The 23757-nt window shown below is 43.2% G+C and overlaps 2 protein-coding genes across 3 annotated transcripts in view; one reads left to right on the top strand and one right to left on the bottom strand.

Annotated features, from left to right (window-relative positions):
* BEND3 (BEN domain containing 3) overlaps positions 1 to 23757 on the bottom strand; it is a 103790-nt gene that overhangs the window by 22912 nt on the left and 57121 nt on the right. The gene's annotated exons all lie outside the window — the stretch shown is intronic.
* On the top strand, positions 12331 to 21786 carry MTRES1 (mitochondrial transcription rescue factor 1). The gene is made up of 4 exons (XM_082475458.1): positions 12331 to 12675; positions 15002 to 15483; positions 17421 to 17493; positions 21509 to 21786. The coding sequence occupies exons 2-4, from the start codon at positions 15014 to 15016 to the stop codon at positions 21686 to 21688; spliced, it is 723 nt and encodes a 240-aa protein (XP_082331584.1). The 5' UTR covers positions 12331 to 12675; positions 15002 to 15013; the 3' UTR covers positions 21689 to 21786.

The following is a 23757-nucleotide window of genomic DNA, read 5'->3' as shown; positions in this document are numbered from 1 at the left end:
TGTATCCAAATCTCCCTCTCTTTTTTCTTATAAAGACACCAAATATTGGATTCAAGGCACACCCTAATCCAGTATGATCTTATCTTAACTTGATTACATCTGTGAAGACCCTATTTCCAAAGAAGGTCACATTCACTGGCACTGGGGGTTAGGACTTGAATATATCTTTCAGTGGGACAAAACTCAGCCCATAATATAGCCCAACAGAAAACATAAAAATAGAACCCCAAAATGGGCAAAACAGATGTAGAGGAAACAAAAGTTGCTAATAAACAAATAAAAAGATGCTCAACCTCATGGGTTATCAGAGAAGCACAAATTAAAAGCACAATGAGATACCATTCCATATCCACTAGATTGGTAAAAATTGTTGGAAACAAGTGAATTAAATAAATGTAAATGGGATAAGAGGTTTTAGTCAGACTCTTTAATAATTATATTTTATGGTATATCTACTTAAAATAGTTTCTCCAAAGCTTTTTGGTAAATGAAACTTTAGTTTGCTAAGTTAAGTTAAATTATGGCAATTCATTGAATGTCTAGATCATTTCCAAATAAGATAAAATACTGAAACATTAATTGCTAAACAAGTCTAACTACTTTTGTCATCTTATTACAGAAAAACTAAAGATGTTTAAGTTAATTAGAAATGTCTCATACCACATTGAAAAAAAAATGCTATGAGAAATTATGATATTGTTGAGGAAGAAGAAAGTTTCCTCTACCCTTCTGGGTTCTTCTGGCTGGTCTAAGAATTAAATGGACATGAGGCAGATTAATAGGAGAAACTCAAAGTTTAATAACACGTACACATGGGAGAGGCCAAGGAAAACTGAGTAAGTCACCAAAATGGCTGAAGCCCTCACCTTAAATACCATCCTCAGCTAAAGACAAAAGAGGATAGTGAGAGTGAGGAGAGTCAGTTAAGGGAGGTTACCAGGAAAAGCACAGTAAACAAGGATGATTGTGATGCAGATTTAAGTTAGGGCCTTCTCCATTGAAAAGAGTTTCTAGAGATTTCATCATATTCTTCTTCCAGGCACAGAGAGGGAGACACCCATACAAATGGAGATTTCTCTTATAAATGTAAATGTTTCTTACAAAAGGGCAACTCCTTCTTGGTTTTCAGAGCCCTTCCCATGTCTGTGGTTTCTCAGAAAATAACCAGCATTTAAAATTATTATGCCAAAGAGACATATTTTAGGGTGGCAAATTTTGCTCCCCTACCATAGGTATTCATAAAGTTTGCCAATCCAAAAAAAAAAATACTAGTATAACAAAGTTTAAAATTGCTCACATATTAGTTTTCACTAGAAATTAATGCTTCTAAGGTTTAAAAATTCTAATTAATGTATGTAATTAAAACTACTAAAATTAGTAAAGAAACATTTTTATATGCAAGGAAGAAAAAAGTATAAAGAATGGAAATGCATTTTGTTAAAAGAAAGTATTTTTGTCCTAAAATGAGATTAAAGAAAAAAGGGGGGGAAGCACAGGACAATCTGAGTGTAAAAAAGGGAGTTATAGAAGGTTTGTGGAAAAGGAACCTTGAGAAGAGAGTTATGCATAGTCAAGATGGTTGGGATTGGAATAAATTTAATTGAGTGAATAAATTTTAATATCAAAAGTAAGCTGGTGCAAAGCTAGAATTTGGTTCTATCTGTTGAGAGGGCAAAGTTTTCTTGAACCATTGATTTGCCTTTGATAACAGATTGTAAAAGGTTCTTTGTTTTTTAAGTAATCCATTGTAACAGTCTGTATTTGCCTTTGAAATCTTCTGTCACTTTGGTTGGATGGTGTAATTAAATATTGTTTAACAGTGACCTATGATCCTATTTGACTAAGTGTTTTAAAACCTTTTTGATATTTTTGACAAACTTCCCAAAAATCGAATTCTAAATGAAGGGTTATTGACCTAGAAATAACTTTGAGGTTTTCTAGAAGCCCCTGGAACACCTTGAGAGATTTGTTTTCTCTCCTTGTTAAAGAGATATTAACTAATTAGGCTTATTTTGTGTTAAATTACACGAGGAACATTGTCAAATCAGTGACGATAAAGCCTCTTAGATTATATTGTATGGGTAAATGTTATTAATATAAATGTTCTAGAAATTATATGAAATTCCTAGAATTCTGAAGTGTCTTGGTATAATGGTATCAGTCATAATTCTAGTAACATCTTAAAAATGTTGTATGTCAGAGATAACTGAAACCCAACAGGACTCTGTGGGGCCCTCAGGGACACAAATCCTTTCCATATCCCTCATTTCTTCTTTGTAGGAAATAGGCTTTATTCAGCCCCTAAGACCTTCCCTGAGTTCCAAAGGGAAGATTCAAACAGTTTTAATCAGGGAAGTAAGGGAATGCAGAAACAAAGGATAAGCAATCAAGAAACAATAGTGCAGTGATTAAAGCTGGGTCCTAGTTCCTCCTCAAGAGATATACAGAACAATATCCTTGAGTTCTTCTACAGGAACTAAGGGGACTTTCCTGGCAGTCCTGTGGTTAAGACTCTGGGCTCCCAATGCAGGGGACACAGTTCGATCCCTACACTCGGCCAGAAAAAAACCAAACCAGGAACCAAGGCCCCACCCAGTTGGGGGATGGTAACTTCAGGCTGAGCACAATCCTGGAACACCACCCTGCTACCTCACCACCAACCAAGCAGATGAGTCACACACCCTGCAGCCCTCACCCCAAAGTTTTCCTATAAAAACCTCTCCCCAGGGCTTCCCTGGTGGCGCAGTGGTTGAGAGTCTGCCTGCCAGTGCAGGGGACACGGGTTCGAGCCCTGGTCTGGGAAGATCCCACATGCCGCGGAACAGCTGGACCCGTGAGCCACAATTCCTGAGCCTGCGCGTCTGGAGCCTGTGCTCCGCAACAAGAGAGGCCGCGATAGTGAGAGGCCCGCGCACCGCGATGAAGAGTGGCCCCCGCTTGCCACGACTGGAGAAAGCCCTCGCACAGAAACGAAGACCCAACACAGCCATAAATAAATTAATAAAATAAATAAACCTCTCCCCAAAAGCCATCAGGGAGTTTGGGGTTTTTGAGCACAAGCCACCCATTCACCTTGCTGGCCCTGCAATAAACCTTTCTCTACTCCAAACTTGATATTTTGGTTTGTTTGGCCTCACTGTGAATTGGGCACTTGAACCTGTGTTCAGTAACATAACCAAATTTCTTTGCCAATTGCATTGTAATTAAATCTTTAACCATGCCATTTTAAGTCTTTTGTCATTTACAAACTGTTATAGTTTTATTCTGATGCTTTTGTAAAGTGCTTTATCTTCATGGAAGGAACTCTGAGTACACATTTCTGATAACTTGAAGATCATGACTTTTGTTTGAAAAATTGTTGATTCTTTTTAATACTTTGTTTTTCCAGATTGGAGGAAATTTTTTCTTTTCTCTTAAGCTAACTCTGATTTACAGCAATTTTTAAATTATATCTTTGTAAGCAGAATTGAAACATTTATCTTTCTTCCCCCTGCCTGATCCCTCCAGAATTTGGAAACTTCGTGAGTATTCAAATACAACTCTCCAAACTAATATTTCTAATTTTTGTCCCACTTTTGACTTGGAATCATGGTGAGCCAGTGCTGTGCCATTCCTGAAGCCCTGAAAATTGAAGCTGAACAACTTGATATAAACTTGAGAGAGATCACCAAAATAGTCCATGTTTAGAAAATCTTCAATCCTATTGCTGTGCAAGTCACTCAGAAAGTTTACCTGAGCACCCAATGACATCATCAGAAACATTCTAATTGCAAAAGGTGCTTTGACCCCTACATCTAGAAATCTTCTGTCAATTGACTGCCCTCCAGACTCAGACTGAAACAGAGCAGGACCCTGTGGGGCTCCTGGGCACAGAAGCCTCTCTCAGTCCCCTGTTCCTTGTTTGTAGGAAATAGGCTTCAGCCTCCATAACCTTCCCTGAATTCCAAAGGGCATGTTCAAACAGTTGCTAATCAGGGAAGGGAGGGGATGCAGAGACAAGGGAGGAGTGGCCAAGAAACAATAGTGCAGGCTTGAAACAGGGTCCTGGTTCCACCTCAAGGGATACACCTGACAAAATCTTTGAGCTCTTCTGCAGAACTAAAACCCCCAACAAATGGAAGATGTTAACTATTTGATGAAGCATTCTTCATTCCAGAGAAAAGGTCAGAGTGTGATAACCTTGAGAACCATAGAAGCTCATCAGGAGACCATCTGAGGCCAGATTAAAGGAATACAGGCCCTGCACATACCCTGATCCCTATCATCAACTCTGCCCTTGAACCATTGCTATAAAACTCCTCACCAAATCTCCCTGGGTTGGGACACACATTTTTGAGGGCATGAGCCCACTGTGTCCCCCTTTGCCTGGCAAAGCAATAAGGCTATTCTTTTCTACTTGACCGAAAACTCTGTCTCCGAGATTTGGTTCGGCACCAGTGAATAGAGGCTGAGTTTTCGGCATCAAGACTGGCTTTATAACTTCCTCCAACCGTTAACTTTTATTTTCGTTCTGTCTCTGTAGAAATGCTTCTTATTAAATACCTAACTGCTTGTACCCTTAGGCCTAACTTTGAGAGCCCACCTCTCTTTTGAAATGAGTAACTGAACTGACCTAGTGTCAGGACTAAGAGACTGGTTCAGTGAGATGAAACCATCTACCAACTCACCTTCTGGACATGAAATTTCTTAAAAGAAGTTTCAAAGGTGGTACTGTAGGGGAGCAAAACTTGCCACCCTAAAATATGTCTCTTTGGCATATTAATTGTTTTAAGCTGGTTATTCTCTGAAAACAGCAGACATGGGAAGGGCTCTGGAAACCAACTAGGAGTTGTCCTTTTGTAAGAAACATTTACATCTGTAAGAGAAATCTCCATTTGTAAGGGTGTCTCCCTCTCTGTGCCTGGAAGAAGAGGATGACCAAATCTCTAGAAACTCTTATCAGTGCAGACGGCCCTAACTTAAATCTGCATCAAGATCACCCTTGTTTACTGTGCTTTTCCTGGGAACCTCCCTTAACTGCCTCTCCTCACCCTCAACATCATCTTTTATCATTAGCTGAGGATGGTATTTCAACCATTTTGGTGATTCACTCAGTTTTTCTGGGTCTCTCTCATGTATACATGTTAAACTTTGATTTTCTCCTGTTAACAAATAATAATAAATTAAATTTAAAAAATAAAAAGGCAATTCATAAGCACATTTTCCATTATATCAAAACAAAAACCAACAAAAAACCTAGAAAGAAGTCATAGTCCATCAACAGAAGAATAAAAAATAAATTATGGTACACTAACGTAAGTGGTAAAAGAAATGGGTGAACTACGGTTGCCAGCAACAAAAGGGTGTATCATGAGACTGAGTCCCCCTGAAACCGAATTCCCTTACCAAGTTTATGATTAACCTCTCTATCCAAAACTTTATTCCTGTTCTTGTTCCCTCTGTGCTAACTGAACACTAATCAACCATAGTCAGATGACTAAAACTGCTGTTGTGAATAGCATCCTTTTTTTTTTTTTCTTTTTGGAAACTGATTTGGAACAACTGCTTTATTTATTTTTTTAAAAATTTTATTTATTTATTTATTTATTTTTGGCTGCTTTGGGTCTTTGTTGCTGCACGCAAGCTTTTTCTAGTTGCGATGAGTGGGGGCTACTCTTTGTTGCGGTGCGCAGGCTTCTCATTGCAGTGATTTCTCTTGTTGTGGAGCATGGGCTCTAGAGTGCAGGCTCAGTACCTGCGGCACACAGGCTCAGTACCTGTGGCATGCAGGCTCAGTAGTTGCGGCTCTCAAACTCTAGAATGCAGGCTCAGTAGCTGTGGCAGTCGGGCTCAGTAGTTGTGGCTCTCGGGCTCTAGAGCACAGGCTCAGTGCCTGTGCCACACGGGCTCAGTACCTGTGGCACGCAGGCTCAGTAGTTGTGGCTCACAGGCTCAGTAGTTGTGGATCTCGAGCTCTGGAGCGCAGGCTCAGTAGTTGTGGTGCATGGGCTTAGTTGCTCTGCAGCATGTGGGATCTTCCTGGACCAGAGCTCGAACCCGTGTCCCCTGCATTGGCAGGCGGATTCTTAACCACTGAGCCACCAGGGAAGTCCCAAGAGCATCCTTAATGTACTAAAATTGCTAGCATAGATATTGTCATAAACACATCGACTCACATTGTTTCTCGAGGGTAAGATGAGCTCACAGATCCCTGAGCCATGGACCACCTGGCCAGAGAATCATAAACCAGAGACATCCTGACTCTCAGAACTATAATTTAAGAAATGTCACAGAGGGAATTCCCTGGCAGTCCAGTGGCTAGGACTTGGCGCTTTCACTGCCGTGGCCTGGGTTCAATCCCTGGTTGGGGAACTGAGATCTCACAAGGCTTGCGGCATGGCCAAAAGGAAAGAAAAGTCACAGAGATGTCACAAGATGATTAACCCCAACTTCTTTGTTCTTTCCCTTTAAAACATCCCAAACTCAAAAACCAAATTGGAGTGTATCTGAGGCTTGTCTCCGACTCCCCTGCTTGGTGCCCTGCAATAAACACTGTATTTTCCTTCATCACAACCTGGTGTCAGTAGACTGGCTTTGCTGCACTTCAGGCAAGCGGACCCAAGTTTCGTTTGGTAACATAGAAACCTAATGTTGAGTGAAAGCACAAGTCATAAACATATAGTATGTTGATGACATATAGCCATCATATGTGTGACATTTAGTATGACACAATTTATGTAAATTTTAAGAACAAAACTCGCCAATACATTGTTTAGAGAAACACATGTATGTGACTTTTTAATTTAAAAAATTTTTTTTTCATTTTTTATTTTTTTGGCCACACCACAGGCTTGTGGGATCGTACTACCCTGACTAGGGATTGAACCTGGGACCCCTGCAGTGGAAGCACAGAGTCCTAACCACTGGACCACCAAGGAATTCCCTAAAAAACTATTTTTAAAGAAAGCAAAGGCATCACAGACCCAGATCAGAAGCATGGGTACTATGGCCACTACACTGCACAACCCCAGAGGTGCCATCTCCACTGCAGTTAATGTGAATGGCGCTGCAGATGAGTATGAGTGAGTTCCTATAGAGTTATGCATGCCCATACATGGTGGTACTGGCGTTTACCTTCGGGACAGGCAAAAGGAAAAGACAACTATTACAAAGAAAAGCGGGCAAAGGATATAAACTGGCAAATAAAAGAAGAGAAACCTGAAGAGCCAACGAATATATAAAAAGATATTCAATCTCACTACCAATCAGGGAAAGTTTACAAATTAAAACAAGGTACCATTTTTCATCCATGAGACTGATAATACTTAAAAATCTGATAACATGAACTATTAAGAAGAATGGGGGGGCTTCCCTGGTGGCACAGTGGTTAAGAATCCGCCTGCCAATGCAGGGGACATGGGTTCGAGCCCTGGTCCGGGAAGATCCCACGTGCTGCAGAGCCACAAAGCCCGTGTGCCACAACTACTGAGCCTGTGTGCCACAACTACTGAAACCCGCAAGCCTAGAGCCCGTGCTCCACAGCAAGAGAAGCCCCGCAATGAGAAGCCCGCGCATCGCAACAAAGAGTAGCCCCCACTCGCCACAACTAGAGAAAGCCCGCGCGCAGCAATGAAGACCCAACACAGCCAAAAATAAATAAATAAATGAATGAATGAATAAATAAATAAAGAATGGGGAAAAATATGATGTTCATGAGCTTGTGCAAATGTAAATTAGTAAAATTAGGCCATTTTTCAGTAAGATTGAAGAAAATATAATTACTTTTGGACCCAGAGATTCCTATTCTTTTTTTTCTTTTTAAAAATATTAATTAATTTATTTATTTTGGCTGCACCAGGTCTTAATTGCGGCACATGGGATCTTAGTTGCAGCACGCATGCGGGACCTAGTTCCCCGACCAGGGATCGAACCCAGGCTCCCTGCATTGGGAGCTTGAAGTCTTACCCACTGGACCACCAGGGAAGTCCCCAGAGATTCCTATTCTAAGTAAACACCCTAGAGAAACTTTCAAAGGATGATACCTCCATAAGTAAGCTGCTGCAATGTTTGAAAGAAACTTTAGGAAGGAAACAACTGGGAATAATTTATATATGAATTGTATAAAGGAGCCAAAATATATGTATAAACATGGAAAGAATCTCAAAAATAAAGTGGACTGAAAAAAGTATCACTACATTATTTCTATTAAATTTTTTAAATTTTAAATATCTCATATATCTTAGCTCTATATGACATAATCAGAACTCGGTAACATGTTGTGTTTGTGTGCTGGCAGGAATGATATGGAAGAGTGAGAAAGATTCAGGAAGGAGGAGACTCGAAAGAGTAAACTCCTTGAGAAGGTGAGAGAGGGTGGGGCTCAGAATGGAGGGAGGGGGCTTTGGAACTGATCACGCTTAAAATATCTTTCTTTGGTGATTAGCTAACCTTGAGGTTTGTGGTAAGTGAGGCAGTGGAAGGAACTTTCTTCTCCAGGTAATTTTTCTTCACTTAAACAAACAAACAAATAAATAAGTAGTAAATTGTAAGAGAAAATAAAGCCTATAACAATGTTGAGAGTATGGAAAGTAAGGCTGCTCCTCCTGCATTAAAATATAACTTAAAAGTCACCTACAGGCCCGAACTAAAAGTGCTCTGATTTACTCATCACTTTATGTAAGATTAAATATTTGAGCTAAATTAAAAGCTGGAGCCCAGGGACTTCCCTGGTGGCGCAGTGGTTAAGAATCCGCCTGCCAATGCAGGGGACACAGGTTCGAGCGAGCCCTGGTCTGGGAAGATCTCACATGCCACGGAGCAACTAAGCCCGTGCGCCACAGCTACTGAGTCTGCGCTCTAGAGCCCACGAGCCACAACTACTTAGCCCGCGTGCCACAGCTACTGAAGCCCGCACACCTAGAGCCCGTGCTCTGCAACAAGAGAAGCCACCGCAATGAGAAGCCTGCGCACCGCAACGAAGAGTAGCCCCCGCTCGCCGCAACTTGAGAAAGCCCACGTGCAACAACGAAGAACCAACGCAGACAAAAATAAAATAAATTAATTTTTTAAAAAATAGAACTTCATTTAAATAAATAAGTAAATAAATAAAAATAAAAGCTGGAGCCCAGACTTGTAGGCTCAACTCTGATTTCAATTCTCAGTGTCTTTTGGTCTGATCCAGTGCAGCCCTGTTGATGGAGTGAAAATTTAGTCCACTAGGTGGTCTAAACCAGTCAGAACTACAATCCCTACAGTGTACTACAGCAGGGGCAGGTTTCTGTGAAAAAAATTAAATATCACAAATATGTGTATACACACATACCACTTCTTAATTTCACAGCAGTTTTTTATATTAATTAGCATTTTAAAGTTAAAAATCAAGTTGATTCATCTAATGAAATGTTTATTTTTTTTAAAGGCCAGTGACTAAGTTGATTTTATGTAATCCAATAGCACTGAATTCTTTTATCTCCTTCCATAATCACGTATAACCATACAGCAATTTTGTCAGTTTATAATAATAATGATTAACTCCTATACTTGGCAGATTTAACAATATGTTTGTAGTCATTTACAAATGACTTAAACTAGTAAACGCAACTGTATATTACCTGAGTAAAATGTCAACAGTATATGCTAAACTGATACAATATATGAAGTTCTGTCACTTTAGCACTTGATACAATTTGTAACTGCCTTTGCTTATTTCACAAATGCAACCAAGCTGGTTATAAATTCTGGGGGGATGGGGATGTGGGCATTTTTCTGGAGACAACAGTCTATAACTCTCAAAGATGTTCAAAGGGGTTGGCGATCCCAGAAAAATCCAAGACCCACAGCATTAAAATGAGTTCTCTTCCCAGAAATAAACCCATGAACTAATGGTCAGTTAATCTACAACAAAGAAGGCAAGAATATACAGTAGAGAAAAGAGAGTCTCTTCAATAAGTGGTGCTGGGAAAACTGGACAGCTACATGTAAAAGAATGAAATTAGAACATTTTCTAACACCATACACAAAAATACATTCAAAATGGATTAAAGACCTAAATGTAAGACCAGATACCATAAAACAGCTAGAGGAAAACATAGGCAGAACACTTTGACATAAATCACAGCAATATTATTTTGGATCCTTCTCCCAAAACAAAGGAAATTAAAAGCAAAAATAAACAAGTGGGACCTAATTAAACTGAAAAGCTTTTGCACAGCAAAGGATACCATGGAGAAAATGAAAAGACAACCTATTGAATGGGAGAAAAAAATTGAAATGATATGACTGATAAGGGGTTAATACAAAACATGTATAAACAGCTCAAACAACTCAACAGCAAAAAAAAAACCCAATTAAAAATGGGCAGGGACTTCCCTGGTGGCGCAGTGGTTAAGAATCTGCCTGCCAATGCAGGGGACATGGATTCAAGCCCTGGTCCGGGAGGATCCCACATGCCGCAGAGCAACTAAGCCCATGCGCCACAACTACTGAGCCTGCGCTCTAGAGCCCACAAGGCACAACTACGGAGCCCGAGTGCCACAAGTACTGAAGGCCACACGCCTAGAGCCCATGCTCCACAACAAAGAGAAGCCACTGCAATGAGAAGCCCACGCACCACAACGAAGTGTAGCCCCCTTTTCGCCACAACTAGAGAAAGCCTGCGCACAGCAACAAAGACCCAAAGCAGCCAAAAATAAAAATAAATAAAATTTAAAATTTACTAAAAAAAAAAGATAGCTGTTAAAAATGGGCTGTTAAAAATGTTCAGAAGAACTGAACAGACATTTTTCCAAAAAGGAAATGCATATGGCCAACAGACACATGAAAAGATACTCGACATCATGAATCATCAGAGATATGCAAATTAAAATCACAATGAGAGACGAAAGAGGGAGGAGATATGGGGATATATGTATATGTATAGCTGATTCACTTTGTTATAAAGCAGAAACTAACACACCATTGTAAAGCAATTATACTCCAATAAAGATATTAAAAAAAAAAAACCACAATGAGATATCACCTCAGACATGTCAGAATGACTATCATCAAAAAGAACACAAATAACAAATGTTAGCAAGGACTGGAGAAAAGGGAACACTTGTACACTGTTGGTGGGAAAGTAAATTGATGCAGCCACTGTGGAAAACTGTATGGAGGTTTCTCAAAAAACTAAAAATAGAACTACAATATGACCCTGCAATTCTACTCCTGGGTATATTTCCGAAAAAATGCAAAAACACTAATATGAAAAGATAACATGTACCCCAATGTTCATAGCAACAGTATTCACAGTTGTCAAGATAGGGAAGCAACCTAAGTGTCCAACTTGGAGGATGGACTTGGAGGGCATTATCCTAAGTGAAATAAGTCAGACAGAGAAAGACAAATATTGTATGATATCATTTACATGTGGAATCTAAAAAACACACCAGCTAGTGAATATAACAAAAAAGAAGCGGACTCACAGATGTAGAGAACAAACTAGTTGCTACCAGTAGGGAGAGGAAAGAAGAAGGGTCAATATAGAGATGGGGTATTAAGAGGCACAAACTATTAGGTATAAAATAAGCTACAAGGATATATTATAGAATATGGGGAATATAGCAAATATGGAGTATAACCTTTAAAAATTGTGACTGACTATATTGTACACCTGTAATTTATATAATATTATACATCAACTATACTTCAATGAAAAATAAACTACTTAATTATTTATTTATTTTATTTTTGGCTGCATTGGGTCTTCGTTGCTGCCTGCAGGCTTTCTCTAGCTGTGGCGAGCAGGGGCTACTCCGTTGCGGTGCGTGGGCTTCTCATTGCAGGGGCTTCTCTTGTGGAGCACACACTCTAGGTGCGCGGGCTCAGTAGTTGTGGCACGCGGGCTCAGTAGTTGTGGCTTGCAGGCTCTAGAGCGCAGGCTCAGTAGTTGTGGCGCACGGGCTTAGTTGCTCTGCGGCTTGTGGGATCTTCCCCAAGCAGGGCTCAAACCCTTGTCCCCTGCACTGGCAGGCAGATTCTTAACCACTGTGCCACTAGGAAAGTTCTACTTAATTAATTAAAAAGAAAAAAAAAGAAAAGCTTTCTTCAACAATGTGGAATCAATCACTCAGCGTGGGCTCCCCGCTCAGCTCAGAGCTGGCCCTGTACTCTCTCAGCAGCCCTCCCGGCGCAGTCCTCCGAGGCGCGGCTTCCAGCAGGGGTCGCTGTGCCGCCGCCATCGCCGCCGTGCCAGTGTGCACCGCCCAGCCTGCTCTCACCGCGCCGGCGCCGGCGGAAGGGGAGGGGCAAGGGCAGGGCGGGGTGTGGAGTCCGGAGCTCGGCGAAGCCGTGGGGTGGGGGGGGCGGGGAGGGGGGAGCGGCGCTGACGTACAGGTAACTGAGCCCCTGCCCGGCGTGCGGTGCCCCCTGTCCGCTCCCGCTTCTGTTGCTTCACAGCAAGCACATGGGAAATACGGGCAGGGCGAGCTCCAGTCCCCCGCCCGCGCTCCTGCCAGGTCTCCGCGTGAGTGTCTGGCGTCCTGCCCCAGCCGGGCCAGCTCGGGACGCCCCGTGGATCCGGGAGCTCTTAGGGGCCTTGCGAACCCGGCGGGCCGAGGCCGTCTGCCCGTGGGCCCGGCCGCTCCTTTTGGCTGCAGAGACAGACCGCGAGATCGAGGACGTTGGTGTCGTTTCCCTTGACCTTGAGGACCCGGGAAGGTGCGCAGCCCGACGGGGGTAGGGAGGGAGCGAGGGGAACATGACCTTATCTCAGCACTTGGTCAGCCTCTGAGGTCTCCAAGAGAAGAGAAAAGAAGTTCAACTTGCAGTTGAACTAAAAGCAGTTAAATCAGGTTTTCCATACGGAGTAGTTAACAGGCTCAGGAACATGGAGGGATTCCAAATGTCCCGCAGGTCAAGGACAGCGTTGCCTCTACATTCCAGTCGTTGTTTTTCTTACAGCCTTCGGTTAGTTCACCGATTTTATATCTCTTCTGAAGATCTCACTCAAAACCTCCTTCAGGCTTCCTTCCGTGATACTCCCCTTACGTCCACGCTGTCGCCAAAGAAATCTTTTAAAAAGCACTCCCATCAGATCACTTCCCTGCTTAAGGTCTTGGTATAGCTCTCATGCGTTCTGGATAAGTCCAAGCTTTGATAGGAAAGGCCCTTGGAGATCTAGCCTCTTACCCATCAACCCAGCCCCATCATTGTTCTTCATTCTAATGCACCGGTTCTTTTGACCTACTTTCACAGTATTTAATTAAGCACTTACCATGTGTCAGGCACTACTCTGGGCACTTGGGATTGAGCAGTAAATTATATAACATAGCAGATAAGTGCTATTGCGAAAGAAAGTAGAACGGGGCAAGGGGAGATATGGAGGACAAGACACCTGTTAAATGGAGTTGGAATGAGTAGACCTCATTGAGGTGAAGATGATTTATCCATGCAGATATCTGGGCTAAGAGTGTTCTGGGCAGCTGGAACAAAGGAGTCTACCCAGAAGTGTGCCTGTTGTGTATGAGGATCTTCAGGAAGGAGCTGAGTGAGCATGGGTGAGAGAGGCAGGAGATGAGGTCAGAGCGGAAATGGAGGGGCCAGATCACACAGGGACTGTAGGCCAAGGGAGGGATTTTGCTTTTCTCCGTGCTTTTGTAGGGTTGTGAGGGAAGGAGTGACATGATATAAATTACTTTTTAAAAGACTCACTCTGACTGCTCTATGGAGAACAGACTGTAATGGAGCTTTTGTAGTAATCCTGGTGATAGATGGTGGCCTGAATCTGTGGTAACAGTGGGAATGGTGAGAAGTGATGGGACACTGGACATATTTTGGAGATAAGCCACATGATTTCCTGACATTATGGATCTGAGTATGGGGGAAAGAGAAGAGTCAAGAGTGACTGGAAGCTTTTGTTCTCAGGAACTAGAAGGGTGGAGTTACCATTAACTGAGATGGGGAAGGCCGCAGGTAGAGCAGATTTGGGGTTCGAGATATATCAGAAGTTTGTTTCCGGGCCAATTAAGTTTGAGGTGCCTGTTATGCACCCAAATGGAGATGTCGAATAAGCAGTTGGATATTTTGTCAGGATTCCCAGGACCACCCCTAGGTTCATTGATTTCACTAGGAAGACTCAACAGGACTCAGCTGTGGGTCATGGCTATGATTTATTACAGCAAAAGGATAAAACATGCAAGGTAGAAGATGCATGGGGCAAAGTCTGGAGGGAACCAGGTGCAATCTTCCAAGAGTCCTCCCAGTGGAGCACACAGGACATGTGGCATGTCAGCACCTCTACCTCAGGAAACAATTACCTAGTTTGTGGGTCTCCAGGCCCCTTCTTCTGTGCTAGCTACTGCCTCTGTTAAACAGTGGGAAGAAGATGTGAAAGGAGGTGAAATGCAGATCTGTACAATTTGCTCATTCCTAGCTCTGATTTGCTGGAGTTGGAGATTGAAATAAAGTTTAGAGACTCACTGGCTTTCATGAAGTCATGATCTGGTATCCTTTGCAAAGTCAATATTGTAAGGATGTAATGTATGTCAGTAAATAGTCTTTCTCGTCCTGAGATTTTCCTTTTTAAAATAAATCATTGAGGGAGTTCCCTGGTGGCCTAGTGGTTAGGATTCCTGCCGTGGCCTGGGTTTAATCCCTGGTGGGGGAACTGAGATCCCTGCAAGCCGCATGGCACGGCCAAAAAGAAAGAAAAAAATCATTGAGAACTATTGTTAATATTTTTCAGTAGCAATCAGTACGCAAGCTAATTTGGGGGAGTGAGAAGAGTAGAACCTCTTTTCACACTTATTAGTATCTAATTCAACCTTCATGACCACGCTGTGAGGTCAGCACATTAATTACAGCCAGAAGACTCACCTAGTACAGTGTGCATGGCCCTTGGTACATGTGGACCAACATGGCCTTTTGTAGGAGGAAGCATAAGTACAGTACTAGATGTAAAGTGTTCATGGTGTGTATGGTTTATGTTGTAAGAATGCCAGGATACCACACTTGGGAAGTAAAATTGAATTATTGTCTGTTTCAGGTCGTATGAGCCATGGCCATGACAAGTGTCAGATTGCCCAGCGGTGTTTTAAGAAAGCCAGATGCCTGGATTGGGCTCTGCGGAGCGCTACGAGGGACACCTTCACAAAAACACTGTGCTTCCTGGAATCGATACTTACATTTGTCTAGTACCAAGTTAAATTCTTCAAATTATAAAACATTTTTCCATAACCTTTTCTCACTGAGACTCTCAGGGCTTTTAACATCTCAAGAATATATGTTCCCATTTTCCATAAGACTCAGAAGTAATGTAAGCTCTAAAAAACCCGCTACAAAGACTCTGCAACAAGTGGAGGATGAAGGGGACCCCGATGAAGAGAGTGAGCGTCATGAGCTGAGTGAGCAGGAGGAGGAGCCAGAGGACGACCCCACTGCGGTCAGAGACTATGAAGACCTGGACAGGGCGGTGCAGTCCTTCCGATACGACGTTATCCTGAAGACGGGCCTAGATGTCGGAAGAAAGTAAGTATGTGCGTTTTAGTACAAAATCGCTTGTCGTCTTGTTGGTTATTTTAAAGCAGCATTACCAATTACGTGGCTCATAGTATGGTGAAGAGTAACCATAGATGTGAAAGGATCTTATAGGTAACCTGTTCCAATTATTTCATTCTATAGATGAGCAAACTAATTCCCAAAGAAGTCAAGTGACTGCCTGCAAATCCCACATGGCATTATTTCCTTGATTCTAAGACACAATCAACTGTAAGATGAACCGTTGATGTAAAAACAGCTTCTTGAGGAAAAAAGGAATCACCACGTTAGATGTATCTAGCAAGCATAGAATGCACCTGGGTTTCACAAATGCTACAGTGTGAGAAGGTACCTCTTAGAATCACCAGAAGCAGTATAACATGGTGGTTAAGACTGCAGGCTTGGGGCTTCCCTGGTGGCGCAGTGGTTGAGAATCTGCCTGCCGATGCAGGGGACACGGGTTCGAGCCCTGGTCTGGGAGGATCCCGCGTGCCGCGGAGCGACTGGGCCCATGAGCCACAACTGCTGAGCCTGCGCGTCTGGAGCCTGTGCTCCGCAACGAGAGGGGCCGCGATGGTGAGAGGCCCGCGCACCGCGATGGAGAGTGGCCCCCGCTTGCCGCAACTAGAGAAAGCCCTAGCACAGAAACAAAGACCCGACATAGCAATCAATCAATCAATCGATCTTTAAAAAAAAAAGACTGCAGGCTTTGTAGCCAGACTACTGGGGTTTCAATCCCGGGTTGTGTGTGACCTTGGACAAGTTACTTAAAATCTCTGTGCAGTTTCCTCATCTATAAAATGGGGGTAATAGAACCAGCTTTAGAAGGTGGTGGCTAAGATTAAATGAGTCTATCTACCTAAAGCATTTACAACAGTGTGTGGCACATAGTGGGTACTCGGTATGTTAGCTATGATGATGAAAATACTATGTGTGTTCATATATAGTGCATAGAGATACTAAGCGTAACTTTCAAGATTTCTTTAACATTCTCATTCCTTCTCTGCTAGACTAATTATACAAGAATAGTGATCCTCATTGTTCATTCATTCCTTTAGCAATCATTGTGTGCATACTGCATGCAAGATAAGAACTGTGGTATGAATAATAAATTAAGAAAGATTCCCTTGTGGGATTTGTATCTTTATGTCCTGATTTAAAGGCATAGTTCAGTTTTTAACTCTGAACCCACAGGCACCCTGATCGGGACTTGAATGTTCTCTAAAATCTGGCAGGCTCATGAGGGGCCTCTCCCTCTCTGACAGTAGTAATTGCCGCTGTTCTTATTAGGAGAACCCCAGATGTCAATTGCCTGGAGTCAGAGCACTAAAACGAAAGGGCACTCATTTTTGTGTGTATCCTGCCCTGGTCTGGTTGCCCCAGTGATCAAATTCAGAGAGATGAGGAGCTGCTGGATTGGAATTTCCCCATCTCAGTGCAGATTAGCAGAGGGCTTCTCAATAGCCTCACCATACATGTGGTACCTGGTTTTTCTCAGAGCACGTGAAGGGAAGGGAGTGCCCACTCATTTTGGCTGTCGTGAATCACAGGCGCTACCACCTCTAAGGTGACTGCTGTAGGGGGAGTCATGTGGAGAGCGCCGGGCCCATCCTGAATGCACTAGATGCCGGTTCCAGCCCACTTGGAAGCCCCAGCAGGGCGCTGGTTACCTGCCTGCTAGCGCTAGCAGGTCTTTGCAGCAGCCGGCATTGGCATCTACTCGGCAGTACCCTCTGGTCTCCCTGTTTAGATGCATATGGAAGCAGTTGACTTTCACTTTCCCAGCACCCAGAATGGAGATTCTGTGGGGAGGCCGGCCACTATCAGGATAAGCATTACAAACAGCTGGTACTTTTCTCAAAATTATATAATTGTTTTGAATATATTTCTATTTTAAAGCACTTTGATTTTTTTTTTTCTTTTTTTAGCAAAGTGGAAGATGCATTCTACAAAGGTGAACTCAGGCTGAACGGGGAAAAATTATGGAAGAAAAGTAGAACGGTGAGGGTTTTTTTTGTTTTTTTGGCTGTGTTGGGTCTTTGTTGCTGTGCCCAGGCTTTCTCTAGTTGCAGTGAGTGGGGGCTACTCTTCGTTGCAGTGCACGGGCTTCTCATTGTGTTGGCTTCCCTTGTTGTGGAGCACGGGCTCTAGGTGCACAGGCTTCAGTAGTTGTGGCACGTGGGCTCAGTAGTTGTGGCGCACGGGCTTAGTTGCTCTGCAGCATGTGGGATCTTCCCGGACCAGGGCTCGAACCCGTGTCCCCCTGCATTGGCAGGTGGATTCTTAACCACTGCGCCACCAGGGAAGTCCACGGTGAGATAATATGACAGCCAGATATTTTTGTCTATTGTTCTGCCAATACTCAGTTAATGCCTCCCCCAGTTTCCCCCGGGGCTCCTTTGGGGCATCAGTGGCTCCTCGTGTATGTCTGTCTTGCCCCCTCTAAGGTCTCCCTCAGGCCTGGTCACACAGCTTCAGTTACACAGACCACTTGCTCTTTGCAGCCATAATGACTTTGAGATGAAGCTTCCCCTTTTTTTTTTTAAATTTTAAGACAAGTCACTATCAGAACTGGCAAAAATCTATTAAACTTCTAAGTCATTAATGTTAGCCCCTGTGAAATCATAATAATCAGGCTAAATCCATGTAGAGGTTTCTTTGGCCTGCTGTTACCTGAGCAGATGTGCAATTCTGTTCAGCCCAGCAGTAGCCCCCAACCCCCAGTACCTGCTGGATACACTGCTCTGTGTGCAGGGCAGCCATCAAAAAGAAGGTTCCATATTTCCTGACAGCTCCATATAATTACTGTTGTTAAGTGAAAGAATCACTCACAAGTGTTATAAGAAAATGTATTTCTAGTATCCAGTGTTATAATAAATGATATATATATTCTTTTAAAAATGTATTTTTGTAAAAAGTTACATATATACATACATAGAATTAAAATATTACTACTACTAGTATTTATCTTTGAGTGGGGCACTGTGGGTTATATGTTCTTCATGCATTTTATTTTCTGAATTTTTTACGAGTATGGCTCACTTTTGTAATTGGAAAAAATAATAATGATAGTAAAAGTTAACAAAACGATTTTAAAAAGTATATGACAGAGACCCTTAAAAAGTTTGGAAGACACAGACCGATGAGGCGTTGGCGGACATGATCTAACTCTTAGTCAGTGTCCAGGGAATAAACGTTCCATGGAAGTTAGACACACTTTTGAAGGTTGTTTTTATTTTAGCTTCTTTCATATTTCAAAACACTCCTGGGATTGGAGGACCTGAGCTGCATCCTGTACCCCTGGGACATGGGAGGGCGTGAGCCATTGGCCATGGACCTGGGTGAGCACTGAGGCTGTCTTCAGAGTCTCTGCTCCCCAGACTCAGAGTGGTTCTTGCAGCTGAGTGGACAGGAGGGGGGATCCCCAGTACTTGTCTTGGCCGCCAAGTCACAAGGCCCAGATCCCTCTGATGGCACCTGACCTGACAGGTTCAGACTGCAGGTGTCAGTCCTTGCTCAATGAGCTGCAGGAAATGAAGCACTCCAGACATGCACCTGGAGATCAGGTCCTTCTTGTCCCTTAATCGCTTTTTCCTGCTTGTAGCCCAGCCCCCTTCTCACCAGCCGCAGTGTTCCAAAGACAAGATCTGTTCGTGGTGCACAGTGTCTCTGCCAGGGCCTCATTTACAGACACCGTAAATCTATTTTTCTCCCTCTGCTTTGAGATATTGTTAACTACAGTCTAATTGCTGCTTCTTCATTCTGCCTTGGGTGTTCTGTTGTCTTGGCTGCCTTCCAGATTTCTCCTGAGGGTCAGCAAAGGAAGGGGCCAGCATTAACACTCGGCTGCCTTGTTACTAGGAGGCTTGGTAGCCATAGTAACTGCAGCTAAGGGGAGATTGGAAATGTAGATGCTTGGAACAGCCCCTAATCCCAGCCAGTTTTGCTTTGTGTCTACTGTGCCGTCTCCCACGGTGGAAGGGACAGGGCTTTGCAGGGAATGAGGAGCATCTCCCCTTCCGTGGCCTGCTCCGTGGGGCCTGTGCCTGGCTGCTGGCTGAAGGGTCAGGCGCCTGTCTGATGCTGCAGCTCTAACCCTGGCTGCCTGCAGCTGAGCAGAGCTTTTTCTGTGAGTTGCACACCAGATGGGGCCCAGAGTGCTGTGGGTGCTGGGTAACTGTTGACCTAAATAGAGGGTGTATGGAGCCCAAATATGGGGACTGAAGCCTTCCTAACCTCACCTCTCCCTGGGATTGACCGGGTAAAGGAGAAACATTCCTTCCCTATTCTCTGCCCTAGAAGAAAGCCACCAGAACGATCCACTCTGCTCTTAAGGGGCAGACATCGCACATAGTATATCTATGAAAGGATACATAAGAAGGGTTGCCTTTTTCTCTGTATATCCTTTTATACCTTTTACGTATTGTATCATGTGCATATATTACTTACTAAAAGATGAATTTTAATGACACAAAGTTATGCCAAAAAAGGTAAAGCAGAGTTCCCAAGCCTTGTATTTCTGAACATTGATTTTAAATGTCTACACAGTTTGGGTGAATGGTCATTTTTAAAAAAAAATTGAATGCAGCAGAACTTCAGGAGGACTGACCGCCCCTCCCCACAACTCCCCACTCCCCCCCTCTGCCCAGCCCAGATGATGCCTTCAAACCCACAAGGAGAAGCAGTCTTCATGCCTCGCTGTGGTTTGAGTCTCTCTGCTTCTCAGCCCAGAGGGGAGAAAGTTAATGGTTTAAAATCAGCCCCTGTGAGTTTTACATCCAGCTGCCTGGATTGACCAGTGTGGCATCGTGGTGAGCAGGCATGCATTCCCAGGTTGTAGACTTAGTATTGGGCCTACGGAAGCCTTGAGTGGGTGGCTTGCCCTAGTGAGGTACAGATATCCCAACAGCGTGAAGTTATGACTGCCTCAGGGCATTCATTGAAAAATGAGGCAAACAAGCATTTGGCACCATGCTCCTTAAACAGAAGCCCCCAAGTAGGCTTTTAAATGGGTACCTGTGCCCACTTAGAGTCCATGGCCCACACATGGGAGTCTGTCCCTGTCTTTCTGTCCATCTCTTCACCACTGCCCCCATCCTTGGCTTGGAAGCGGTGGTGAATGGTCTGAGACGGCCTCTGGTCATCCTGGCTTGTGTTCTAGTAGAAGCATATGGCATCTGGGTCAGTTTAGTCCCTTCCTGAGTTGCTGGGCAGATTCCCTGGGATCCTGAGCTGCCAGGACCAGGTGTCTCATGGGCTGTTTGCACCGTGGCAGCACTGATGTGACTGCCCCCAGGGCATGTCCTGCACTCGCTCAACCCAAAGCTCCCATCTGGACAAAAACGGGTTTGATCTCAGCCCTTTTAACCCAAGTCAGCATCCAACTCGACCCTCTTTTCTGTGGCATTCCATCCTTGTGCGTTGAGTCCTGTCTCCTCTTGATGATGTGGCATCACTGGCGCTAGCCAATGCTGGAAAGCAGTTTATTTACTTCGATTTCTTTAGGAGATACAGCTGACCGTTGTTCCACTGTGACAGATTTCCAACAAATTGTGCCCTGTCCCCAATGATGTAGCTTAACTGTGTTGAAATCAGTGAAAGTGTTAACACTGAAAATTGTCTTCTCAGTGCATGTAGTAATTACTGTGCTCATAACCTCTAAGGTTGTGCCCCGCTTCATCTTTTGCCACTGTTAGCAAAATAAATGGTCCGTTCAAGTGTTTCCTTAAGTCATGCAATAGACGTGAAAACTGAAGCCACATGGCCCTGTCCACAAGCAGCCAGTTGTCTCAGCCTGAAGGAGGGACACTGGCCCCTATTGAGCCACATGGGTCTGAGGCATCTGCCCGGAGAGGGGGGCCCTTTCACCTGGAAGCACTAGGGAGAAGTGACCATTACAGAGGAGTCACCTGTGCCCCGGGTGGTGGTCGCCCAGTGAAAACTCAAAGGAGAGATGTTTGCATTGGCCGAGTTTCCCAAAATGTAATGAAGGTTCTGTTTTCTTTTTAATTTTCAGGTGAAAGTGGGAGATACATTGGATCTTCTAATTGGAGAGGATAGAGAAGCAGAAACAGAGACAGTGATGCGGATTCTCCTGAAAAAAGTGTTTGAAGAGAAGACCAGCAGTGAGAAATACAGAGTGGTGTTACGGCGGTGGAAAAAGTTAAAATTGCCTAAAAAGAGTACACTCAAATAAATGGATTGCCTTTTAGCGATAAAGCTGCGTTCTAGTGGTGGGGAAGGGGCCAGGTTAAAAAGAGGACGTTTTTATTAAAATAAAGTTCTCCTACCATTTGTGGAATCTCCTGAGCCAATTCTGTGGAAGTCAGCATTCGTATCGTGGCTCCTATAGACGCTTCCCTTGGCCTGGATTTCCCTCCCAGGCTTGATTTGTTCACATTTTGACCTCGTGAGCATGAGTGAGACATGCGCTGAATGAACTAAGCCCAGAGAGGGTTTTCATGACCAGCCTGCTGTTTCCCACGTTAACTACCTCAGGAGGCAGTGTAAAATAAACTGGCCTTGTTCTTAGTGTCTTCATTTCAGTTTTATCCCCGTCAACCAGCTTCCCTGGGTTCAGGCTTCTTAAGGCAAAACCAAGCTAAGTCAAGGTCCCCTTTATCTCCTTAGGGGAGCAGCACTGGCCTCTCTGAATTACTAACAAACATGTTGGCCTTAGTTCCCTTCAGTTTGTCTCCAGAAGTCTGGATAGTAAAGTTGTTCCAACTAATTCCAAATGGGCTAGTTAGGGCCCACTTAAAATTAATTGTTTAGAGCATGGGGTTGATAGACTAAGGCAGCTGGAGGCCTTTTGTATGGCATGCAAGTTAGGAATGGCTTTTACATTTTTAAAGGGTTGTTTTAAAAAAAGAGAAAGGAACATATGACAGAGACCTTATGTAGCCCACAAAGCGTAAAATATTTACATTGACCTACAGAAAGAATGTGATGACCCTCCCTGGTTTAAGCGATGGTTTACTTTTCAGGTGAAAGTAGAAAATACACAGATTTTATCAGTAAAGAGAATAAAGAATCAGAGACTAATTATTCTAATTCTCAAGAAAGTGTTATAAAAGGGACTAAAAAAATATAGTAGTAATAGAAAGGACACACACATAATACACATCATCTAAGAAAAGGGCATCTGCATAAATAAATTGGTTTGTAGATTCCCAGGAGCAGTGTGCTAGCACTGGAAGGGTTGGCTCAGATAGACTTATTAGACTGTGTTGTGTCATAAAGACCGACTATGTCTGGGTCCTTTTATTTGCCCTCCAGGAATTCTTGAGAATTCAGGTTAACTGATAGAGAAGGGAAACTTCTGTAGCCCAAAGCAGTGAGATGTTTGGTCACATGAGTCTGGAAGTCTTACCGGCTTAGATTTCAGAAGACTCAGGAAAATTGATTTTTATTTGAAAGCTTAAATAAGCTCTCAGGAAGCAATAATATATACTGTGCAGTGTAACAGAAGGAATTTTTCTATTTTACCACTTGTTAATTAGGCTTTTACATCAGTGAAAATAGTATAATTAATTTCAACATGAGTTAATTATGAGTTTTAATTTAGGAGATTATAGTAATGATGATGCTTTTTTCTCATTTTCTTCACCTCTGCCTTTCTGTCCTTCCCTCCCACCCTCTCTCCCTCCCTTCTCTTGATTGCTCTTTGGAAAGTAGTAGAAAGCCAAATAAGTCTTGCATGGTGAGGGGCAGCATGACCTAGTGATATGTCAGGGGTCCTAGTTTTTAGGCTCTGTCTTGCCCTTAGCAAGTTCGGTTACCTTGGTTATATTCTGGCCTTAACCTCTCTGAGCTTCAGCTTCTTCACTGGTCAGAAGGGGATCAGGATACTAATTTCCTTACCTTGTTGAGTTGAGTTGAGTCTTCAAAAGAGTTAAAATGTGTTGTGTGAGGCAAGATGAGTTGATAGTAGCTAGAAAGCAGGAAGGCCCATTTGAAAGGCTGTTGGAAGCTCTATTGGTAATTAAGTACCTCAACTTAGCTGGTGGGATTTGACTCATTACAGGCTTCTCTGTTTTTAAAAATCAAAATAAGCAAAAAGACGTCTGATGGTGGAGAATGTTGGTTTGGTCATACCACCTGGCAAAAACTGATCTCTCATAGCTGTCTACAGCACAAGGGATTTGGAACATATTTATGAAACAGCAGAAACAAAAGCAATTCATAAAGATTTATGGAACTCTTGCAGCTCACTCTTTAATAGCTGCTTTATAATGCCGTCCTGGCAAGGCTTCCTCAGTGAAC

The sequence above is a fragment of the Balaenoptera physalus genome (genome assembly GCF_965194825.1).
Source record: "Balaenoptera physalus genome assembly, chromosome: 9".
NCBI lineage: Eukaryota > Metazoa > Chordata > Mammalia > Artiodactyla > Balaenopteridae > Balaenoptera > Balaenoptera physalus.
Note: the sequence above shows the minus strand (reverse complement) of the source record. Positions and strands in the feature narration are given on the sequence as shown.

What these genes read in the sequence shown, in the direction of transcription:
- MTRES1 (XM_082475458.1), top strand. Translation starts at nt 15,014, where the DNA reads ATGGCCATGACAAGTGTCAGATTGCCCAGCGGTGTTTTAAGAAAGCCA. An exon ending in GGCCTAGATGTCGGAAGAAA is followed by an intron (nt 15,484 to 17,420) that starts GTAAGTATGTGC and finishes TTCTTTTTTTAG; the next exon opens with CAAAGTGGAAGATGCATTCT. An exon ending in TATGGAAGAAAAGTAGAACG is followed by an intron (nt 17,494 to 21,508) that starts GTGAGGGTTTTT and finishes TTTAATTTTCAG; the next exon opens with GTGAAAGTGGGAGATACATT.